Raw genomic sequence first — 21,344 nt, 5'->3', positions numbered from 1 at the left:
AATCTCTGTCTGTAGTGAATTAGACACAGTGTTTGGCGCAACAGCCACTTCTATAGGGAAAGTTATATACACTATACATTCCGTATCCTCCGTGCAAAAACCCCAAAAGCTCCTTCTTAGGGGTACATCTGACCGTGTGCATTTTACTTGGGGCCTGATGGGAGTAGTAGTTCTAGTAGTGCTTCCATTTTTGTATAATGCAGCTAGGCCTGTTTACAGCCTTTCAGTAATACTTTTTTCAAGCTGCAGTGCCGTACAATACCGCTCTCATTGTGAAAGGGCACTCCAATTATTCCTAGCCTGCTGCGAACTACCTCATTTATACCGATCTCTGTCTGTAGTGAATTAGACGCAGTGTTTGGGGCAACAGCCACTTCTATAGGGAAAGTTATATACACTATACAGTCCGTATCCTCCGTGCAAAAACCCCAAAGCTCCTTCTTAGGGGTACATCTGACCGTGTGCATTTTACTTGGGGCCTGCTGGAAGTTTTAGTGCTTCAATATTTTAGTATAGCGCAGCTAGGCCTGTATGCAGCTTTTCAGTGATACTTTTTTCTGGCTGCAGTGCCGTACAATACCGCTCTCATTGTGAAAGTGCACTCCAATTTTTCCTAGCCTGCTGCGACCTACCTCATTTATACCGTTCTCTGCCTGCAGTGAATTAGACAGCGGTCTCACCGCTAAACATTACTGTAATAATACCGGGGCCACTGCAAAGTATTTCAGCTCAGCCACTGTGCAGAGCGTCTCACAATACCATTTCCGTTGGTGGGGTTGAGATAGCCGCAGTTACCAGCACTATCCACTGGCTTTAGAGTCTTCTCCCACTCCATACAGCCTCTCTTATCTACAAGTCTCTGCGAGCAGTAAATTACACCTAGGTATCAGAGCAAGATAGTGGTTACTTTTTTCAAGTCACAGCATAGAACCTCCGCTATCTACAAGTCTCTGTGTGCGGTGAATTGAGGCCCAGTTGTCAGTGCTGTACAGTGGGGTAATTTATTTGGGCCCTGCTCTATTCTTAATCCACCATGATGAGAAGTAGGGGTAAGGGTCGAGGACGTGGACGCGGACGTCCAAGTGTGGGGTCGTGGGCACAGGCCGAGTTCCTGGTCCAGGTGAATCACAGCCGGCTGCTGCGGGATTAGGAGAGAGGCAAGTTTCTGGGGTCCCTAGCTTCATATCCCAATTTATGGGTCCGCGTGGTAGACCTTTATTACAAACAGAGCAGTGTGAGCAGGCCCTGTCGTGTATGGCAGAAAATGCATCCAGCGATGTATCGACCACCCAGTCTTCTACGCAGTCAAGTACTCCCGGCTTAGGGACTGCAACTCTGAATCCTCTGGCTACTGCTCCTCCTTCCTCCCAGCCTCCTCACTCCATTAAAATGACATATTCTGATGAGCAGGCAGACTCCCAGGAACTGTTCTCGGGTCCCTGCCCTGAGTGGGAAAAACTGGTTCCTCTCTCACTTGAGGAGTTTGTCGTGACCGATGCCCAATCTTTGGAAAGTTCCCTGAGTCCGGGTGATGAGGCTGGGGACTTCCGGCAACTGTCTCAAGAGCTCTCAGTGGGTGAGGAGGATGATGATAATGAGACACAGTTGTCTGTCAGTGAGGAATTAGTAAGGGCAGTAAGTCTAAGGGAGGAGCACACAGAGGATTCGGAGGAACAGCCGCTGGACGATGAGGTGACTGACCCCACCTGGTTTGCGAAGCCTACTGAGAACAGGGCTTCAGAGGGGGAGGCAAGTGCAGAAACAGGATAGGTTAAAAGAGGCAGTGGAGTGGCCAGGGGTAGAAGCAGGGCCAGAGCGAAGAATCCCCCAATTGTTTCCCAAAGCACCCCCTCGCGGCAAGCCTCCGTGCAGAGGGCTAGGTGTTCAAAGGTGTGGATGTTTTTCAGTGAGAGCGCAGACGACCGATGAACAGTGGTGTGCAACCTGTGTCGCACCAAGATCAGCCAGGGAGCCACCACTACCAGGCTCACCACCACCAGCATGCGCAGGCATATGATGGCCAAGCACCCCACAAGGTAGGACAAAGGCCGTTCACTGCCTCCGGGTCACACCACTGCCTCTTCCCCTGTGCCATAACCTGCCACACAGATCCAATCCCCCTCTCAAGACACAGGCATGAGCGCCTCCCGGCCTGCACCCACACCCTCACTTCCACTGTCCTCCACCCATCCAGCAATGTCTCTCAGCGCAGCATACAGCTGTCGCTAGCACAAGCATTGGAGTGAAAGCGCAAATACGCCACCACGCACCCGCACGCACAAGCTTTAAACGTGCACCTTGCCAAATTGATCAGCCTGGGGATGCTGCCGTACAGGCTTGTGGAATCGGAGGCTTTCAAAAACATGATGGCAGCGGCGGTCCCGCGCTACTCGGTCCCTAGTCACCACTATTTTTCCTGGTGTGCCATCCCAGCCCTACAGTAGCACGTCTCCCACAACATTATACGTGCCCTCACCAACACGGTTACTGGGAAGGTCCACTTAACCATGGACACGTGGACAAGTACTGGTGGGCAGGGCCACTATATCTCCCTGATGGCACATTGGGTGAATTTGGTGGAGGCTGGGACCAAGTCAGAGCCTGGGACCGCTCACGTCCTACCCACACCCAGAATAGTGGGTCCTACCTCGGTGCTGGTATCTGCGGCGGTTTATGCCACCTCCTCTAAACCCTCCCCCTCCTCCTCCTCCTACGCAACCTCTACCTCTCAATTAAGAAGTGTGAGCAGCACTTCGCCAGCAGTTGGTATCGCGCTGTGAGGCAGCACAGCGGTGGGCAAGCGTCAGCAGGCCGTGCTGAAACTACTCAGCCTAGGTAACAAGAGGCACACAGCCCCGAACTGTTGCAGAGTCTGACAGAGCAGACCGACCTCTGGCTTTCGCCGCTGAGCTTGCAACCGGGCATGGTCGTGTGTGACAACGCCCGTAACCTGGTGGCGGCTCTGCAGCTGGGCAGCCTCACATACGTGCCATGCCTGGCCCACGTCTTCAATCTGGTGGTTCAGCGGTTTCTGAAAAGCTACCCACACTTGTCTGACCTGCTCGGCAAGGTGCACTGCGTCTGCGCACATTTCCGCAAGTCCACCATGGACGCTGCCACCCTAAGGACCCTGCAACATCGGTTTAATCTGCCAGAGCACCGACTGCTGTGCGACGTGCCCACACGGTGGAATTCTACGCTGCACATGTTGGCCAGGCTGTATGGGCACCGTAGAGCAATAGTTGAATACCAACTCCAACATGGGCGGCGTAGTGGTAGTCAGCCTCCCCAATTCTTTACCGAGGAGTGGGCCTGAATGGCAGATATCTGCCAGGTCCTCAGAAACTTTGAGGAGTCTACCCAGATGGTGAGCGGCGATGCTGCAATCATTAGCGTTACCATCCCGCTGCTATGCCTGCTGAGAAGTTCACTGCAAAGCATAAAGACTGACGCTTTGCGGTTGGAACCGGAGATGGGGGATGGGAGTATGTCGCTTGATAGCCAGACCACCCTCATGTCTATATCTCAGCGCGTTTTGGAGGAGGAGGAGGGGGAGGAGCAAGCTGAGGAGGGGGAAGAGACAGCTGGGCACACTGCAGAGGGTACCCATGCTGCTTGCCTCTCATCTGTTCAGCATGTATGGGCTGTGGAGGAGGAGGAGAATCCTGAAAGTCATCTTCCTAGTGAAGGCAGCCATGTCTTGCATACTGGTACCCTGGCACACGTGGCTGACTTCATGTTAGGCTGCCTTTCTCGTGACTCTCGCGTTAGACGCATTCTGGCCAACACGGATTACTGGGTGTACACCCTTCTCGACCCACGGTACAAGGAGAACCATTCCACTCTCATTCCCGAAGAGGAAAGGGATACGAGAGTGATGCAATACCACAGGGCCCTGGTGGAAAAAGTGATGCTAAAGTTCCCATCTGACAGCACTAGTGGCAGAAGACGCAGTTCAGAGGGCCAACTAGCAGGGGAGGTGCGGGGATCAAGCAGCATGTCCAGCGCAGCCAGGGGAACACTCTCCAAGGCCTTTGCCAGCTTTATGGCTCCCCAGCAAGACTGTGTCACATTCCCCAGTCAAGGCAGAGTCGGAGGGAGCACTGTAAAAAGATGGTGAGGGAGTACGTAGCCGATTGTACCACTGTCCTCCGTGATGCCTCTGCTCCATACAACTATTGGGTGTCAAAGCTGGAAACGTGGCACGAACTTGCGCTGTACGCCCTGGAAGTGCTGGCCTACCCTGCCGCTAGCGTCTTGTCAGAGAGGGTGTCTAGTGCAGCTGGGGGAATCATCACGGATAAGTGTACCCGCGTGTCAACTGACAGTGCTGACATGCTTACCCTCATAAAGATGAACAAAGGCTGGATTTCCCCAGACTTCTCTACTCCACCGGTGGAAAGCAGCAGATCCTAAAGCATCTTTTCGCTGCAAAAGGAGAAATATGCATCCTCTATCACCCCCAAAAGGGGAGAATTAGCTTTGTGTATCCCTCTCAGATATTATTACTCCTCCTCCTCTTCTTCCTCCTCCTAAAACAGCATGTCATCACGCTGAACTGCCAATTCCTATATGGCCCAAAATGCTCTGTTTAAAACTTTTAAATGTTTTACCAGTTTTTAAAGTTTCAAAAGTTAAACTTAATCCAATGTTTTGCGGAGGGCTGCCTTCAGGCTCTGTTACAAATTAACCAATAACGAGCTATATCTTCAAAAAATGTTTGTGAGTTTCACCTGCCCTCGCGGTTGAGTAATTTTTCAGGGGTATAGTTGTACTCTTGGTACACCAATTTTTAAGGCCATTTCCAATACTTTGAGCAAACTAATTTTTCCAGGCTTCATGTATACTCTTGGTGAGCAAATTTTTACAGGTGTTCGCCTATATTCTTGGTACACGAATTTTACTGGGGTTCGCCTATACTCTTGCTACAGAAATTGTACAGGGGTCTGCCTATACTTTTGCTACAGAAATGTTACTGGGGTCCACCTATACTCTTGCTACAGAAATGTTACAGGGGTTCGTCTATACTTTTGCTACAGAAATGTTACTGGGGTCTGCCTATACTTTGGCTTCAGAAATGTTACTGGGGTCCGCCTATATAGTTTTTACTGAGTGGTTTGAGGGGTTCGCCTATACTATTGCTACAGAAATGTTACTGGGATCCGCCTATACTCTTGCTAAAGAAATGTTACTGGGGTCCGTCTATACTCTTGCTACAGAAATGTTACTGGTATCCGCCTGTACTTCTGCTACAGAAATGTTACTGGGGTCTGCCTATACTCTTGCTACAGAAATGTTACTGGGGCCGCCTATACTTCTGCTACAAAAATGTTACTGGGGTCTGCCTATACTCTCGCTACAGAAATGTTACTGGGGTCCGCCTATACTCTTGCTACAGAAATGTTACAGGGGTCTGCCTATGCTGTGGGTGCACAAAGACTTCCCATCGCAGTGTTTTACCTATCTGGCACAAATACACTGACTGACTTGGCAGAAATGTGGGCCGAGGCCAAGGTCCTTGGTGGGGTGAAGCTCTGCCATGTTTGGGCACTCTGATTTCCTCATGTGTAATACCATCTTCGTGCACTGACAGCATAGGCGAGCTCAGGGAACTCAAAGACTTCCCATTGCAGTGTTGAGCTATCTGACACCTACACAGAATGAATAGTGTGGGGACACATGGATTTCCCAATGCTATGTAACTCGCGGCACCTTGGGTCACACAAGGTGGAGGCTGGGACCGAGCCTGACCTCGGGCCCGCTAACGTACTTCCACACAGAGTATTGCAGGTCCTACCTCGGTCATGGTTTCTCTGCCTTGTTATGTCACCTCCTCCTCCTGCTTGGGGTCTGGGGATCAGCGCTGGGCAACATGTATTTTCTCTCATGTAACCACAGTTATCTGAGACACTGGTTTGGGCCAAACGAAAGGAGCGTTACTGCATTAATGAGACGTTCACAGCTACACTAGCATCCGAGTCTGCTTTATGCCCACGATTACTGAGGGTGTGAGCCGAGGTTGAGGTCCTTGGCAGGGTGAAACTGCCTTGTTTGGGCGCTCTGATTTTTTTATGTATAATACTTTCCTTGAGTTCCTTGGGCTCGCCTATGCTGTGGGTGCACAAATACTTCCCATGGCAGTGTTTTACCTGTCTGGCACAAATACACTGACTGACTAGGGCAGAAATGTAGGCCGAGGCCCTTAGCAGGGTGAAACTCTGCCATGTTTGGGCACTCTGATGTCCTCATGTGTAATACCATGCTTGAGTTCTTTGGGCTTGCCTATGCTGTGGGTGCACAAAGACTTCCCATTGCATTGTTTTACCTGTCTAGCACAAATACACTGACTGACTAGCGCAGAAATGTGGGCCGCGGCCCTTAGCAGGGTGAAACTCTGCCATGTTTGGGCACTCTGATTTCCTCATGTGTAATACCATGTTTGAGTTCCTTGGGCTCGCCTATGCTGTGGGTGCACAAAGACTTCCAATCGCAGTGTTTTACCTGTCTGGCACAAATACACTGACTGACTTGGGCAGAAATGTCAGCATGTAACTAAGGAGAAGAGGCAGCGGTGTCACCCGCAGGCAGTGATTGTCCTTGGTTGCAGGTAGTGTGGTGCTTAGCTAAGATGTGCCAGTGCGTGTGCCTTGCTAATGAGGGTTTGTCCAAAGTAAATTGTTAGGGAGGTGACCCAAGACTCTTGCCCCCATTTTGGCTTAATAGTGGGACCTGGGAGCCTCAGATTCAGCCATGCATGATGCCCCTAGCCTTCCCTATCCGTTTCTGTGGTGTTTCCATGACTTTCTGATGTTTTCTGGTGTGTGACAAGTCAGGACCTATGCGGAACATCGGTCCCATACAAAAATGCTCGAGTCGTTCATTGACTTCAATGGGGATCGTTACTCAAAGCGAGCTCTCGAGGATTACGAGAAGTTCGACTCGAGCAACAAGCACCTGAGCATTTTGGTGCTCACTCACTTCTACGTTAACCCATCCAGTGCTGTAGAGATGCAGTACACATCAAATTCACACAGAAGAGACTGACAATACAATTGCACAAGACAAACAAATTCATAGTTATGGAGGGGCCCCGTTAACACTGGGCCACTATACCTATCTAATCCAGCTCTTCCTTGCTGGGAGTTGCGGGTTATTTTCAGTGTTCCCTGTGCAGTCATCCTGCTCAGTGCTCCTGTGTTCGGGTTTGTTCTCTGTTTGTATCTGTTTGTCTGGTATTCTGTTGTTCTTGTCTTTTAGTTATAGTGGTGCCTTGGCTTAAGAATTTAATTTGTTCCATGATGGAGATCTTAACCCAAAACACTATTATCTCAAATCAATTTAACCCATTGAAACGCCATTAATCCGTTCTGGACCTCTCCAAATTAAGCCCTAACTACACTACATGTAAAAAAAAAAAAACAATCAATACTCACCTTCTGCCAGCATTCCAGTTCTCTCGTGGACTGCTGTGTCCTTGTTCTCCTGCTGGCGCTCCTGCTGCTGCTGCTGTGTCCTCATCCTCCTTCTTCTGCTATCTCCTTGTGCTCCTCCTGCTGCTTCCTCATTCTCATCTTCTTCCTGCTGCTGCTGCTCCTGCTCCTGCTGCCTCCTCGTCTTTCTCCTGCTGCTCCTTCTCCTCCTGCTTCCTCCTCCTCCTGCTCCTCCTCCTTCTTCTGGTGCTCCTGCTTCTTCCTCCTCTTCCTCCTCCTGCTTCTTTCTGCTTCTTCCTCCTCCTGCAGCTCCTACTTCCTCCTGCTTCATCTTCCTCCTCCTTCTGCTGCTCATGCTTCTTCCTCCTCCTCCTCCTCCTCCTGCTGCTCCTGCGTCTTCCTCCTCCTCTTCCTGCTGCTGCTTCTTTCTCCTCCACCTCCTCCTCCTGCTGCTCCTGCTTCTTCTTCCTCCTCCTCCTGCTCTTCCTGCTTCTTTCTCCTCCTCCTCCTTCTGCTGCTCCTGCTTCCTCCTCCTCCTGTTGCTGCTTCTTCCTCCCCCTGCTTCATCCTCCTCATCCTCCTCCTGCTGCTCCTGTTTCTTCCTCCTCCTCCTGTAGCTCCTGCTTCCTCCTCCTGTTGCTACTTTTTCCTCCTCCTGCTGCTCCTACTTCATCCTACTCATTCTCCTCCTGCTGCTCCTGTTTCTTCCTCCTCCACCTCCTCCTCCTGCTGCTTCTGCTTCTTCCTCCTCCTGTTGCTCCTGCTTCCTCCTCCTGCTGCTCCTGCTTCCTCCTCCTCCTCCTGCTGCTACTCCTGCTTTCCTCTTCTCCTGCTCCGGCTTCCTCCTCCTACTCCTCCTCCTGCTGCTCCTGCTTCCTCTTCCTCCTGCTGCTTCTGCTTTCTCCTCCTCCTCGCAGCATTCTCATCCTGATGCCGCCGCATCCTCCTCCATGCCAACAGAGCATTTCTTTATGGTTTCATTGGCTGATGCTGCGCTGGATTAACCATTCAGAGCATTAGCCTGCTGAAGGTGGGGTATTCAAGCCCCGCTTCCAGGAAGAAATGCTCTGTCAGTGTGGAGGAGAACGCAGCAGCCTGCAGCCACACCGCAGACCTTCGCGAGGACCAGAACACTGGCGGTAGGTGAGTATTAGACCTCTCCTCAGCTTGCAAGCTTCTTAACTTGCAAGCATGCTCGTAACTCGAGTTTTTGCTTTTAAATCAGAGCAAAAATTGGGAGAGAGTTTGCTCGCAAGTCAAGAAGCTTGCAAGCTGAGATACTCGCAAGCTAATTTACCACTGTATTGTCATTCTCTGTTTGTTCCTTGGTTTTCAGGACTCTGGTTCATCTCGGACCCCTGTCAAGTCCTCGTGGAAGAAAGTGGGGTCGTCCCTTTCAGGATGGGTGCTCTGCTACTAGGTGGATTCAGTCTGAGGGATTCAGAATGCCCCGCTCTGTTCATTCCCTCTTGTTTCTGTTCATCCTGCATCTAGCCACCAGTATAGCAAAGTTATACATCCATTCTGGCTGCTCTTGTATCAAGGGATCTCAGGTTGCAGTCCAGGACAAATGTAACAGTAGTCTATCGAGACATGCCACAGGCATAAATACATCCCTGTGAGTCCACCCTCAAGGTGTAAGAACCTATGACCAGCTGCTCTAATCACTTCAATGATAGCGCTGGAGAATACAGAGTTGGAGCGCTTCAGCAACATCTGGCACTCTAATTGAAGTGTATGGAGCACTGTGCGTCTCATAACATCCGCTTCATTCACTCGGGAAATGACTGTAAACCCTATCTTGATATTGATGAAGGTCCCAGTAGTTGGACCCCTTTGTTCATAAAGTTATTCACTATCCTATGCAGCAATATAAGACCTTCCCACATGTATTGCCAAAAAGTGCAGAATCCTTAAGGTTCACGCTGCAATTTCGCCTAATGTGGTCCAGATGTATTCTTTTTCCCATAGAATTGTGCAACATATTGTGCATTTGTGTGTATATTGACTGTGCATTTGCACATGTCCCATAGATTTCTATAGGTATTATTTTTTTGCACGTGCACACAATGTGCGCCAAAAAAAAAATAGTTCATGAAAATGAACTAATTTAAATCAATGGGTTCTATTCTCTGCATATTGCGCAGGCAACTTTTACGTGCACAAAAATGTACACAGATCTGGTCGTCTGAAGCCACCCTAACTCATGGTGAGGGGTAGGGAATAGAGATGAGCAAGTGTACTCGGTAAGGACAGATACTCGAGCGAGTATCGTCCTTACCGAGTACCTGCCTGCTCGCCTGCAAAGATTCAGGTGCCAGCGGGGGTGAGCGCTGTGTTGCGGGAGTGAGCAGGGGGGGAGCACCCTCCCGTTCCCACCTGCTCCTCCCCCGCGCCGCCCGTCCACCGCCAGCACCCGATTCTTTGCGGGCGAGCAGGCAGGTACTCGGTAAAGACGATACTCGCTCGAATATCTGTCCTTACCGAGTACGCTCGCTCATCTCTAGTAGGGAACATTTTTAACCACTCTCAGCCCATGATAACCGAAAAAGACACATGGAACAAAATGATCCTATGACTGAAAACCATATTTCTGCCATATTTTAATAACCTGAATAATCAAACCAACGATGTGGCCATCTACTAGAATTACTGTGACATATCAGAGGCTCAGTAAAAAAAAAAAATTAAGTGTTTTAATTTCTTAAGAGGCAATCTATGAATAATCTAACAGCCAATCAGACTTTGGTGCGGGTTTGCCGTGAGTTTCAACCTTTACGTTGCAAAACTTGAAATCTGCAGCATAATTTGACATGTTACAGATTTGGAATCCACAATGTTCTTCAAGAACACCCCAGATACCTTACAGAATTTTTCCACTCCATGTGAGCAAGATTTCTAAATCTTGTCACGTGGCTTGTACTGTAAGGGTGGCCTCACACGAGCACATTTGTGGCTGTAAAATCTGCGCCCACAATGTGCCGCAAATACAACCCATCATGACTTCAATGGGATTCCTCACGTGTTTTTTTTTCCGCATGCATTTCATTCGCAGGGAAAAAAATGCAACATGCTCTATTTTCAGGTGCAATTGGGCACCAAAGGCCCCCGTCTACACAATCATGCACAGAACTGCGTGATTTTGCGAGGGTGACCAATACCACTTTGGCCTATTAAATCAGCTGATCCGCCTACCGAAACAGCTGACCTGCCTACCAAGTCCATTGACCCGCTTACTCACCTACTAAGTAGACTGTCCCACCTACTCAAACATGGCACTGCTGGGACTGCAGCGGTGAGCGGTCCCAACAGCACAATAAAGTACAGTAAAATGTGCCGATACAGAAATTCTGCTGTAGAAATTCCACAGCATTTACAGCTTGTTTGAAGGCACCCGTAAAGGTCTAATCACGTTACACCGCAGAATGCCAGAAGCTTGGAGTACGATGACATATTATTAATTTTTATGCGTTACATGTTATAGATGATATTCCGAATACTTTCTTGAAAATTAGAGGTACACTGCATGGATGACAGAACGGGGCATCAGAGGTTGTGCAGTCGTTTGGGTGAATTATTTTAGCAGTAGAATTAATAATGAACTGAACCGAAGACAGTCTCCGCTGAGGAAGGCCAATTAACAGAGAATGGAAATAGTCAAGATATTATGGGATCTGAGAGGAAACGATACGACGCGAAACTCGACTACAGTATGTACAGCAGCATGTATGTAAAAAAGGGATTATTCAATGCAAAAGCATGGTCAGTAGTCAGCTGGTTAACTGGCTTCATACCAGCCCAACCTATTATTTTAGACAATGAGGTTTTATTGAAGAGTGGACATATCTGCAGACTCTACCGGACAAAAGCGGAGATAAAAGTGCTAGAAGAATGAAAGATTGCTAATAGTTACTCATGAGATAGAGTCACATTGGCTGTATACTTGGGATAGTTTTCTTCCACCCTCGCCATAATTGATCAAGCTTGATCAATGATCAAGTCTAATGTGAACAAATGGTGAAATCCAAATGTCCAAACCCTCTTTCCTTAACATCTGCCATTGGGGAAGAGTTAGGAGACCCCCATAGAAGTTAGATCATTGGCCAATAGCACCAATGAGTTCACCTGGCTTTTGCCTCAAGTGTATACTCGGCTTAGGGCTCCTTCACACAAGTGTAGGTGCAGATACTCTCACGATAGTGCAACCTTTTGTGCTGTGATGGTCGCATTATCGCGTACGTATTGGCACTTTTTAACTGTCATATCAGCGCAGAACACATCTGCGCTGTGATTGAAAAGGTTGTGCAGCTTAATAAATCCCCAGTGTTATTAATTTCCTTGCGAAATTGCGCAATTTTGCGAGGATCTGGGCCACAGAGAAAATGCCAAACAATGAAGAAATACTCAAAATGTGACAAAAATTAACACAAAAATAGAGAATTAAGTTGTGAACATTTGATTTTAAATTCAGACAATTACATATCACTTATGGCCCAATAAACAAGATGATCAGTAAGTAGTGGGGCCACCAGTCGTTGACATGGCCTGGATTCAATGAGTGCTAGGCCACTGTCCTGGGTGGTGCTAACCATGTGTTATTGACCATAGTCAACAGTTCATCTTCATTATGAGACTGTGAGACAGCTTCACTCCACATCCAATCATATCCCACAGATTCATGATTGGAGAAAGATTTGGGATCATGCTGGCCAAGGAATTAATTGGACACATTGCACAGTATGCCATCAGATGTTTTCTGTGTGGGGATATGCGTTACCCTGCTGGAAAATGGTGGTAGATATTGTTGGAAGATATGGTACTGCAACGGGCTACAGCACTTCATCAGGTGAGTGGTTGTTGATGCTGATGGTCCTCCAAACTTGACTCCGCATTGACGAGCTGTATGTCACTCAAAAACAATGGAAAGCTCTGCCCAATTACCATATCACTTTCAGACCCTCCAGATCATCAATGCTGAGACAGCATCTCCATTCATCATGCCAGGTAGCTCCGGAGAAACACCTCTGCAAGCGTCCATGACAATAGTGTCATGTGAGGAGTAGTCTTCACAACTGACTGCTTGACCAAAAACCTGCCTCAGCCAGTCTTCGAGAAACTGCCATTGTTGATAATGAGGCATCCAAATCTGTCCGTGCAGAATATCACCAGCTGTGGATTGCAGAGCTGCTACTGCCTGATGCTGGATGCATTATACTATTCATCTCGGGTTGGCCAGTTCCATTATGACTACACATATTTAGCTCTGCTGACCACCGTCTCCAAATTCAACCCACAATTGTGGCATTCCGTTGAGTTTCTGCCGCATTATGACACAAGGATGAACTGGCTGTATCTAGCTCTGCGGTGAAGCCTTTAGTAAATGTATCTGTTTGATTAAATGGCTGTCAACAACATCTTAGGGTACTTTTACACGGCCCGACTACAAGCTGTACAATTGCTCAAATGAGTGATTTTCAGCAATAGCCATCCTGCATAAAGGGACCTAACAGGGTACTAAACGATAAATCACTCATTAGTCACTAGTCACTTTGTTTCTACTCACTGAAACAAAGTAACTAATAAGAGACTTCTCGCTAACAGTAAACAGGCAGTCATTCATCTATAAATGGTTGCCTTCTCACAGAGAATGGAGGCAGGTGACTGAAAGAGGTCTCAAGGGCACTTCTCCTTTGTTCCCTGAATGGCTATCCCTACTCTATAATTAGCCTAACGAGGTGTCAGCGAATGTGGGTATGTGCAGCATTTAGCGCATACCCATGTGTGCAGATGTGCTTATTTGCGCACCTGCCATAGACCTATATGGGGCTTTTTTGTGCCCAAATACGTGCAAAATAGAGAGGCTCCTATTTTCTTTTGCCCCCGGGTACAAAAAGAAGTGAGAATGAACCCATTGGGATCAATGGGTTCAATTCTCCGCATTTTGCGGCTGGAATTTTACCGCACACACAAATGAGCAAAAACATGCTTGTCTGTCAAAGCCCTAAAAGCACTAGAAAAGCGGAAATCCACTGCGTTGCCCACACAGCTATTAGGTTCTATTGAACCTAATGACACAATGCTTACAGTGCGGAATTCCATTGCGGAATTCCGCACCGTAAAATCACCCATCCTCACCCACGGCATGCTCTATTTGCCGCAGGTGTACGCGCAGACGGCTTCCTTTGCAGTCAATGGAAGCCATCCGTCACGCTATCTTCCGCTGTAACACAGTGGAAGATAGCGTGAAACCGCTTCCCCGCCTACCGCTAGCCGCATCATACGATGCGGCCGGCGCGTCATTTGATGCTGTGGGCGTGTCATATGACGCGTCCGGCACGTCACATGATGCTGCGGCACGTCACGGGCTCTCTTGCGGGATGTAGGATGCCGGATCCGGAGGTAAGTATTGGGGTCTCTGGGGGGGCGCCGTGATGGGCTCCGCCGCGGAATTCCGCGGCGGAGCCCGTCACGGCCGTGTGAAGCCAGCCTAAGGCTTCTTTCACGCGAGAATTCTTTTAGGGCAGAATAGGTGTGTGAAAAGAGTGCTTCTTCTATAGGAACGTTCACATGAAGGAATTTTAGATGTGCAAAATACTTGCACCTTCTAAAGAGAGGACTTGCGTGGCTACAATGCCGGCATCTAAGGTCCACACTGCGTGAAAAGATAGGACCTGACCTATCTTTGGTGCACGATGTGCAGGAGTTTCCTTTGACTCCTATGGGAGCTGGAGTTTTGATATCTCCTGCACAGGAAAAGAAGGTGACAAGTCATAAGGAGGATTTCTGCAGACCGAAGGAATTCCCAGCTGCTTACAGCAGGACATTTAAAACCTGCTGCCCAGAAGCACATTTTAAATGACCTGCTGTAAACTCCTGTTAGTCCCCGCAGGGATGAGGGGACTTGCCGAGGGTTCCCTTAATCCGTGCAGAGACTAACAGGAATGTACTAACAGGACATCAAAAATGTGCTTCTGGGCAGCACCACTGTAAGTAGCTGGGAATTTCTCCAAGACGGCTGCTGGGCAATTTCCCAGCAGTGGGGAGGGGGGGGGGGCAGTGGCAGACTCCATCCACCTCTCTCCCTGAGAGATTTCCCTATAGTGGGGAGAGAGAGGGGGTCGGGGTACAGAACTTCCCCACGAGCCTAGGAGGAGAGGGCAGGACTAGTGGGATCCACCCTCTAGCCATGTCCCTCTAACCCCGCCTCCTATCTCTCTTTGCTATGGTGAATCCCTGTGAGAAGCCTTATAGCCCAGCCCCCTCTCTCTGCATATTGGCAATATCCCTCTGGGATCCCCATAGCATTGTGAGAGCAATTCCCTAGCAGCAGGGGAAAGGAAGGGGGGGGGGGGGGCAGTAGAGGACTCCCTCGACTTTTCTCCAAGGGATCTCCCTATAGCAGGGAGAGAGAGGGGGTGGGGTTACAGGGCTTCCCTGAGAGGTGGGAGGAAACGGCGGTTCTAGAAGGATCCACCTTATAGCCCAGTCCCTTATCTCTTTGCTATGGTGAATCCCTGTGAGAAGCCCTATAGCCTCACCACCTCTATTTGCACTATGGTGATATCTCTCAGGGATACCCAGAGCAGGGAAAGAGAGTGGGGCTATGGGTTAATCCTCCATACCAGAGAGAGGAGCTATGGGGGATTAACCCATAGAAGGGAAAGACAGAGTGGGGCTATGGGTTAATCCCCCATAGCCATGCTCTCTCCCTGCTATGGGAAAATCCTGAAGCCCTGTGGGGCTTCTTCTCTCTCTCCTCCTGGAAAAGCTGAGCAGCTGCCCGTTGACGTGATTTTTAGTGCCGTATAGGCGCAATTGTTTTGAGCACCTATACTGCACTACAACAGCGTTCATGTGAACAAAGCCTCAATCTTTTTCCAGAAACAAAAAATAGCAACCCAAAGCAGTTTTCGTTGGTGAAAAAATGTCTCTAAAGTTAGCTGCACAGACTGCTTTTCCCTTTTATCACTCTCAGTTCATCAGATTGGCCAAAACTGCAACAATTTGCATAACTTGTTTGCCTGCATGTACACTAAAAAATTGCAAAATGCTGCAACAAAATCTTCATGATGTGGTGTTTTCCCTGTAAATTATACTTAGAAATTAATGTGCTGTCTTCAAAAAAAAAAGCTGTGTGTGAAATATACGTTCATGACCCTCAACTGTTAACAAAACCTGACACTGCATGGAAATGTACATGTAAATATACAGCACAACAATGTAGCCAGGGGCCAAGGCTTTTATCATGTATCACTTCCAATTAATGTATTGGATTCCACTTAGTCCTCTAATTGATGTGCTAATTAACACTTTGTTCTTTAAGGTATTAACATAAAAATCAATTAGTTAAAAGAGGTGTAAAGCACTGCATCCCTGCAAAGGGGGCTGATAGCAGAGTAAATATGCTTCATATGGCAATAAATTATTAGAAAAAAGTGTGATCTAATCACGTGGGCAAAACGATGTGTTACTTCAAGACGTACAATGAACGCTGTAGGCACATTTCATCTACTTTCTCACTTGTAGTTCATATTTTTCCTCTTTTATTATTTTTTTTGCTACTTGTTCTACGCAATAGTTTTGTAGACACAAGTGGCTCCATGGCTGGTCATCTCCTGCCACGTATCTCAGGATATCTTCAAACAGGCAAAAAAATAATGAAGGATTCATCTGGATTCTTTTAAATTCTTGCCAGAGTTATCTACATTCCAGGATAATTCCGGTACCACTTCTTCTCCTAAGGGCTTCCTCACATGACGCATTTGCGCATGCTTTTGCACGTGTAAAATATACATGCGCCATGTTCAGAGAATAAAACCCATTGGTCTCAATGGATTAATTCTCATGAGCGTGTTGTGCGCATACAATAAAATAGGTGCTGCTCTATTTTACAGCATATTTGCACATCAAGGGCCCCATAGAAGTCTATGTGAGGTGCGCAGATATGCACTCAATATGCATGCAAATGCTCAATACACTGCACAATTCCATGAAAAAAGAACATGTCTGGACTTCAGTAGGCTAAATAGCCTTTTTATTTACGGAAGGGATTAACAGACACACAAAAAAACTATTCATGGTGTAAAAACACGTGAGCGTATTAACACATGCCCCATATGTTTTTGCAGCAGATATCTCAGCAATACCTTGAGCATTCACTAGAGATGAGCGAGCACCAAAATGCTCGAGTGCTCGTTACTCGAGTCGAACTTTCAGTGATGCTCGAGAGTTCCTTTCGAGTAACGAACCCCATTGAAGTCAATGGGCGACTCGAGCATTTTTGTATATGACTGGTGCTCCACTAAGGTTTTCACTTGTGAAAATCTTAGCAAATCACCAAAGTCATGTAAAAAACACAGAAATGGATAGGGCAGGCGAGGAGCATCATGCAGGGCTGCATTTCAGGCTCCGAGGTCTCACTATTAAGCCACAATAGTGGCAAGAGTGAGACCCCCCCCCCCCCCCGCACTGTCAGCATAAAGATATAAAGATCGTTCTCCTCTGCCACAGCTGTAACAGCTGTGGCAGAGAAGAACGATGTTAGCCCATTGAATTCAATGGAGCCGGCAATACAGCCGGCTCCATTGAAAGCAATCGGCTGCCAGCGAGCACAGGATGAATTTTTGGGAAGGGCTTAAAAATATAAGCCCTTACCTGAAAAAGAAAGATTTTAGTGTAAAAAAGAATAAAAATGCAGGCATTCTCTTCAATGGAGCCGCTGCTGCTGCCGGCGACTCCATTGAAGACAATGGTCCGCTGGCACACCTGAATTATTTTTCAGGGAAGGGCTTTACATATAAGCCATTCCCTGGAAATGAATTAAAAGTGATTTAAAAAAAACAAAAAAAATAGATACTCACCTCCCTTCAGCTGCTGGGGCACAGCCGCGTCTTCTCCTGCTGTCCCCTGCACTGTGGTGCTGAACTGCTGTCATTCAGCTGAGAGCTGCGCTGAGCCAATCAGAGGCAGCATTCACTCACCCATTCATAAATTCATGAATGGGTGTGAGTGAGATCTGCCTCTGATTGGTCAGGCTGTGACCAATCAGAGGCAGCTCATTCAGCAGGCGGGGATTTTAAATCCCCGGCTGCTGAATACTACAGAGAGCAGTTCAGGAGAACTGCCAGCTGGCCGCAGTTGAACTCCGTCTGCCGGGGCCAGGTGAGTATATATATATTTTTTATTTTTACACATTTCTGGATGAATTGCAGGGAAGGGCTTATATATTTAAGCCCTTCCCGAAAATTCATTGTGCGATCGCCGGCAGCCCATTGCTTTCAATGAAGCCGGCTGTATTGCCGGCTCCATTGAATTCAATGGGCTAACATCGTTCTGCCGGGACAAGGTGAGTATATTTTTTTTTACTTTTTACACATTTTAGGATGATTTTCAGGTAAGGGCTTATATTTTTAAGCCCTTCCCGAAAATTCATCCTGCGCTAGCCGGCAGCCCATTGCTTTCAATGGCGCCGGCTGTATTGCCGGCTCCATTAAATTCAATGGTCAGTGCTCGTTTAATCGAGACGAGCACCGCGTGGTGTTCGTCTCGAGTAACGAGCATCTCGAGCACCCTAATACTCGAACGAGCATCAAACTCGGACGAGTATGCTCGCTCATCTCTAGCATTCACCTCTGTTTGTGGTTGCCTATCCCTCCCCCTCCTCTCTGCACACAGTTCAATGAGCAGGATGACTCCTCTTCCCTGCTCTAGTGTCCAGTGTCAATCATATGGGAATAGGCAATGGACAGCTAACTAAGGGGAAGTTGGACCCCTAGTGGCCAGTTTTTTGGAGCAATTTTTCAGCACAAAAACATTAGTTTAGGAAAATGAAGTAAATTGCAGTTTTGCTGACTATCAGTCTGCCTATCATAAGAGCACAAGTTGTTTGAAAAGTTAGTGTCTACTTAAGGTCAGGACTCTGACTTGGCCAATATAAAGGCCCATTTGGACCCAACGATTTTCGCTCAAAATTTGCTCAAAGCGGTCTTTTGAGCGAGAATCGTTGGGTCTAAATGCACGGACATCGTGCAGTTTTTGTTCAAGAAGCATTCCTTGCTCAATTCTAGTTTTCTTGAATTGAGCAATGAACTCTTATCAGCAGTGCAGGCTTTTATCACAGTCGGCAGTGCTGATAAGATTCTTTCAGCTCACATCACACTGGTAGTTCACAACAGGATGCCAGCTGTAAGCATGGAGAACAATACAGCTGTTTGTTTATGCAGAACAGCTGTATTGTTTGCCGAGCGATAGCGGCGGTGTCCCTCTCTGCCTGCATAGCTCTTTAGTAGCTACTTAGCTACTATAGACTATACAAAGATGATTGCTTAAAACTGTCACTCAAACTATTGTTTGAGCAACTTTTGAGTGATCATCTGTCAGTGTAAATGGGGCTTAAAACACACATCTTATTTATCAACCATTCTTTAGTTGATTTACAGTACTCATGTATTTTGGGTTATTGTCTTGTTGTATCACCCAACACCTCTTCAGTTCAAGGTCATGGATAGCTGCCCTTACATTCTCCTGTAAAATGTTTTGATCAACTTTAAAATCAAAGGGGCTGTGCCAAGTTATAAACTTACAGGATAGGGGATGACTTTTTGATCATGGGAGACCAACTGCAGGGAGCACCAACATTCCTGAGAACATTGGCCTCACTGATCCCAAAGTGAATGAAGTGGAGATCGCACAGATGCACCACTGCTTCATTCACATCAATCACAGTGCCCGAGATAGAATCATAGAATCGCAGAGTTGGAATGGCCATCCAGAGTCATCAGGTCCAACCCCCTGCTCAGTGCAGTATCACTAATCATCCAAGACAGATATTTGTCCAGCCTCGGTTTGAACACTTCCATTGAAGGAGAACTTACCACCTCCCATGGTAACCTGTTCCACTCATTGATCCCCCTCACTTTCTAATATCTAATCTGTGTCTCCTCACTTTCATTTTAATCCCATTGCTTCTAGTCTTTCCTTGTGCGGATGAGAATACGGCTGATCCCTCTGCACTGTGACAGCCCTTCGGATATTTGTAGACAGCTATTAAGTCTCCTCTCAGCCTTCTTTTTTGCGAGCTAAATATTCCTAGGTCCTTTAACCGTTCCTCATAGGACATGATTTGCAGACCGTTCCCCATCTTGGTAATTCTTTTCTGAACTTGCTCCAGTTTGTCTGTGTCTTTTTTAAATTGGGGTGCCCAGAACTGGACACAGTATTCCAGATGAGGTCTGACCAGGGGCGTAACTATAGAGGGTGCAGGGGATGCGGTTGCACCCGGGCCCAGGAGCCTTAGGGGGCCCATAAGGCCTCTCTTCTCCATATAGGGAGCCCAGTACTATGAATAAAGCATTATAGTTGGGAGCCCTGTTACAGGTTTTGCATTGGGGCCCAGACACTTCAAGTTATGTCTGTGTGCAGCATGGTTTAGGTATGGGTGCGGGTACAGAAACAGAGGGGTGGCCCCAGCTCACGTTTTGCATCAGGGCCCCTGAGCCTTTAGTTACGCCCCTGGGTCTGACTAAGGAAGAGTAGAGGGGAATAATGACCTCACATGATCTAGATGCTATGCTTCTCTTAATACATCCCAGGATTGTGTTTGCCTTTCTTGCTGCTGCATCATGGTTGACAAGTTCAAGCATCTCAGTGATTGCAAGGAATCCAGGCCCTGAGGCAGCAAAGCAGTCCCAAACCATGGTGTTCCCTCCGTCAGGCTTCATAATCCGTTATAGTTTTCGTGTTGGTGTGCAGTATATGCAGTGCACTATAGTATATTTAGTTTCAGTGGCTTTAGCACATTTTTCTTCTCAGGTCACTTAATAAACTAAATAAAGTTCTATAATTTCTGTGTATGCCCCTGGCTTTTGCACAAAGCGCCAGATATCTACAATGGTATTGTCACGGCTTGTCTGTTGCGGCGGTGTGGTGGTATGTTAACCACGAAGTCGAAGAAGACTAGTTGCTTTGCTCCTATGCAGGTTGCTGGTTTACACAATTTGTGTGGGAGTTGTCTGCTGCTTTCTGTATCCATTTAGTTCAGAGGTTTGCAAACTTTTTTACCACTTGCTGATTTTTTTTTGTCGTCTGTTGACGCCCTAATATTGAATTCTCCTTTCCTTATTAAAGTCAAATGGGTTATTCCCAGTTGTCAGTGCTGCTCACTTTCATAGGGTTTTTTGTAGAGTGGACAATTGTAAAAAAAAGAAAAACATGTATAATTTGTATTCAGATCTTTATTGAAAACACACAAAATGCAAGTAAATATTTGGGTTTAGGACGAAATAAATCAGAATTTAGTAAAGTTCTTACATAAAATTACTACAAAAATAATGCTGTTAATGGGAGGGATGAGCCGGATACTCAGATAGCAATTGTTTAATATTTGGCTTCACATTAGGGGGGTATGATATCAAATCTCCGCGTCCAGTGATTTCCAATTGATTTCTGTTTTTTGTAAGAAATTCTGCGACCGCGCTAAAACCCCTTTCCATGAGGTGTGAAGATGCAAAAGCTATTAAAAACTTTCTTGTGATAGTCCATAATGCAGGATTAGCAAACTTGTAAAAGCTTACACATGAGCATAGCCCACCACAAAGCAGATGGGTATAGTTCACGCAAAACTTCTTGGGCTCCGGTGGATAGGTGAAAATGATGCGCAGTAGCAACTTTATAGGTGAATAAGCGGCTGCGCAGGTCTGTTTTGTCTATCGTTGGAGCCCAAAGAGTTTTGTGCGAACTCTACATAAACAATTTTATGAAATATCAGACGTAATTTCCATGTCTATTATAAGTATTCTGTACACAATCTGTGTAAGGTGTATTATGTCATTTATAGAATGCCTAAATGTTGATGATGACCTGTCTAAATTGAGTTTGGTCACGTGGACCACCATTTAATTCTCATGCACACCCAAA

General features: G+C 47.2%; 1 protein-coding gene across 1 annotated transcript; it reads right to left on the bottom strand.

Annotated features, from left to right (window-relative positions):
* Positions 1 to 7,422: 7,422 nt before the first annotated feature.
* On the bottom strand, positions 7,423 to 7,785 carry LOC136577892 (troponin I-like). Its single transcript, XM_066577811.1, has one exon. The coding sequence runs from the start codon at positions 7,783 to 7,785 to the stop codon at positions 7,423 to 7,425; it is 363 nt and encodes a 120-aa protein (XP_066433908.1).
* Positions 7,786 to 21,344: the final 13,559 nt, after the last annotated feature.

Source organism: Eleutherodactylus coqui, chromosome 8 (genome assembly GCF_035609145.1).
Source record: "Eleutherodactylus coqui strain aEleCoq1 chromosome 8, aEleCoq1.hap1, whole genome shotgun sequence".
Taxonomy (NCBI): domain Eukaryota; kingdom Metazoa; phylum Chordata; class Amphibia; order Anura; family Eleutherodactylidae; genus Eleutherodactylus; species Eleutherodactylus coqui.
This window is presented reverse-complemented; position numbering and strand designations above follow the sequence as displayed.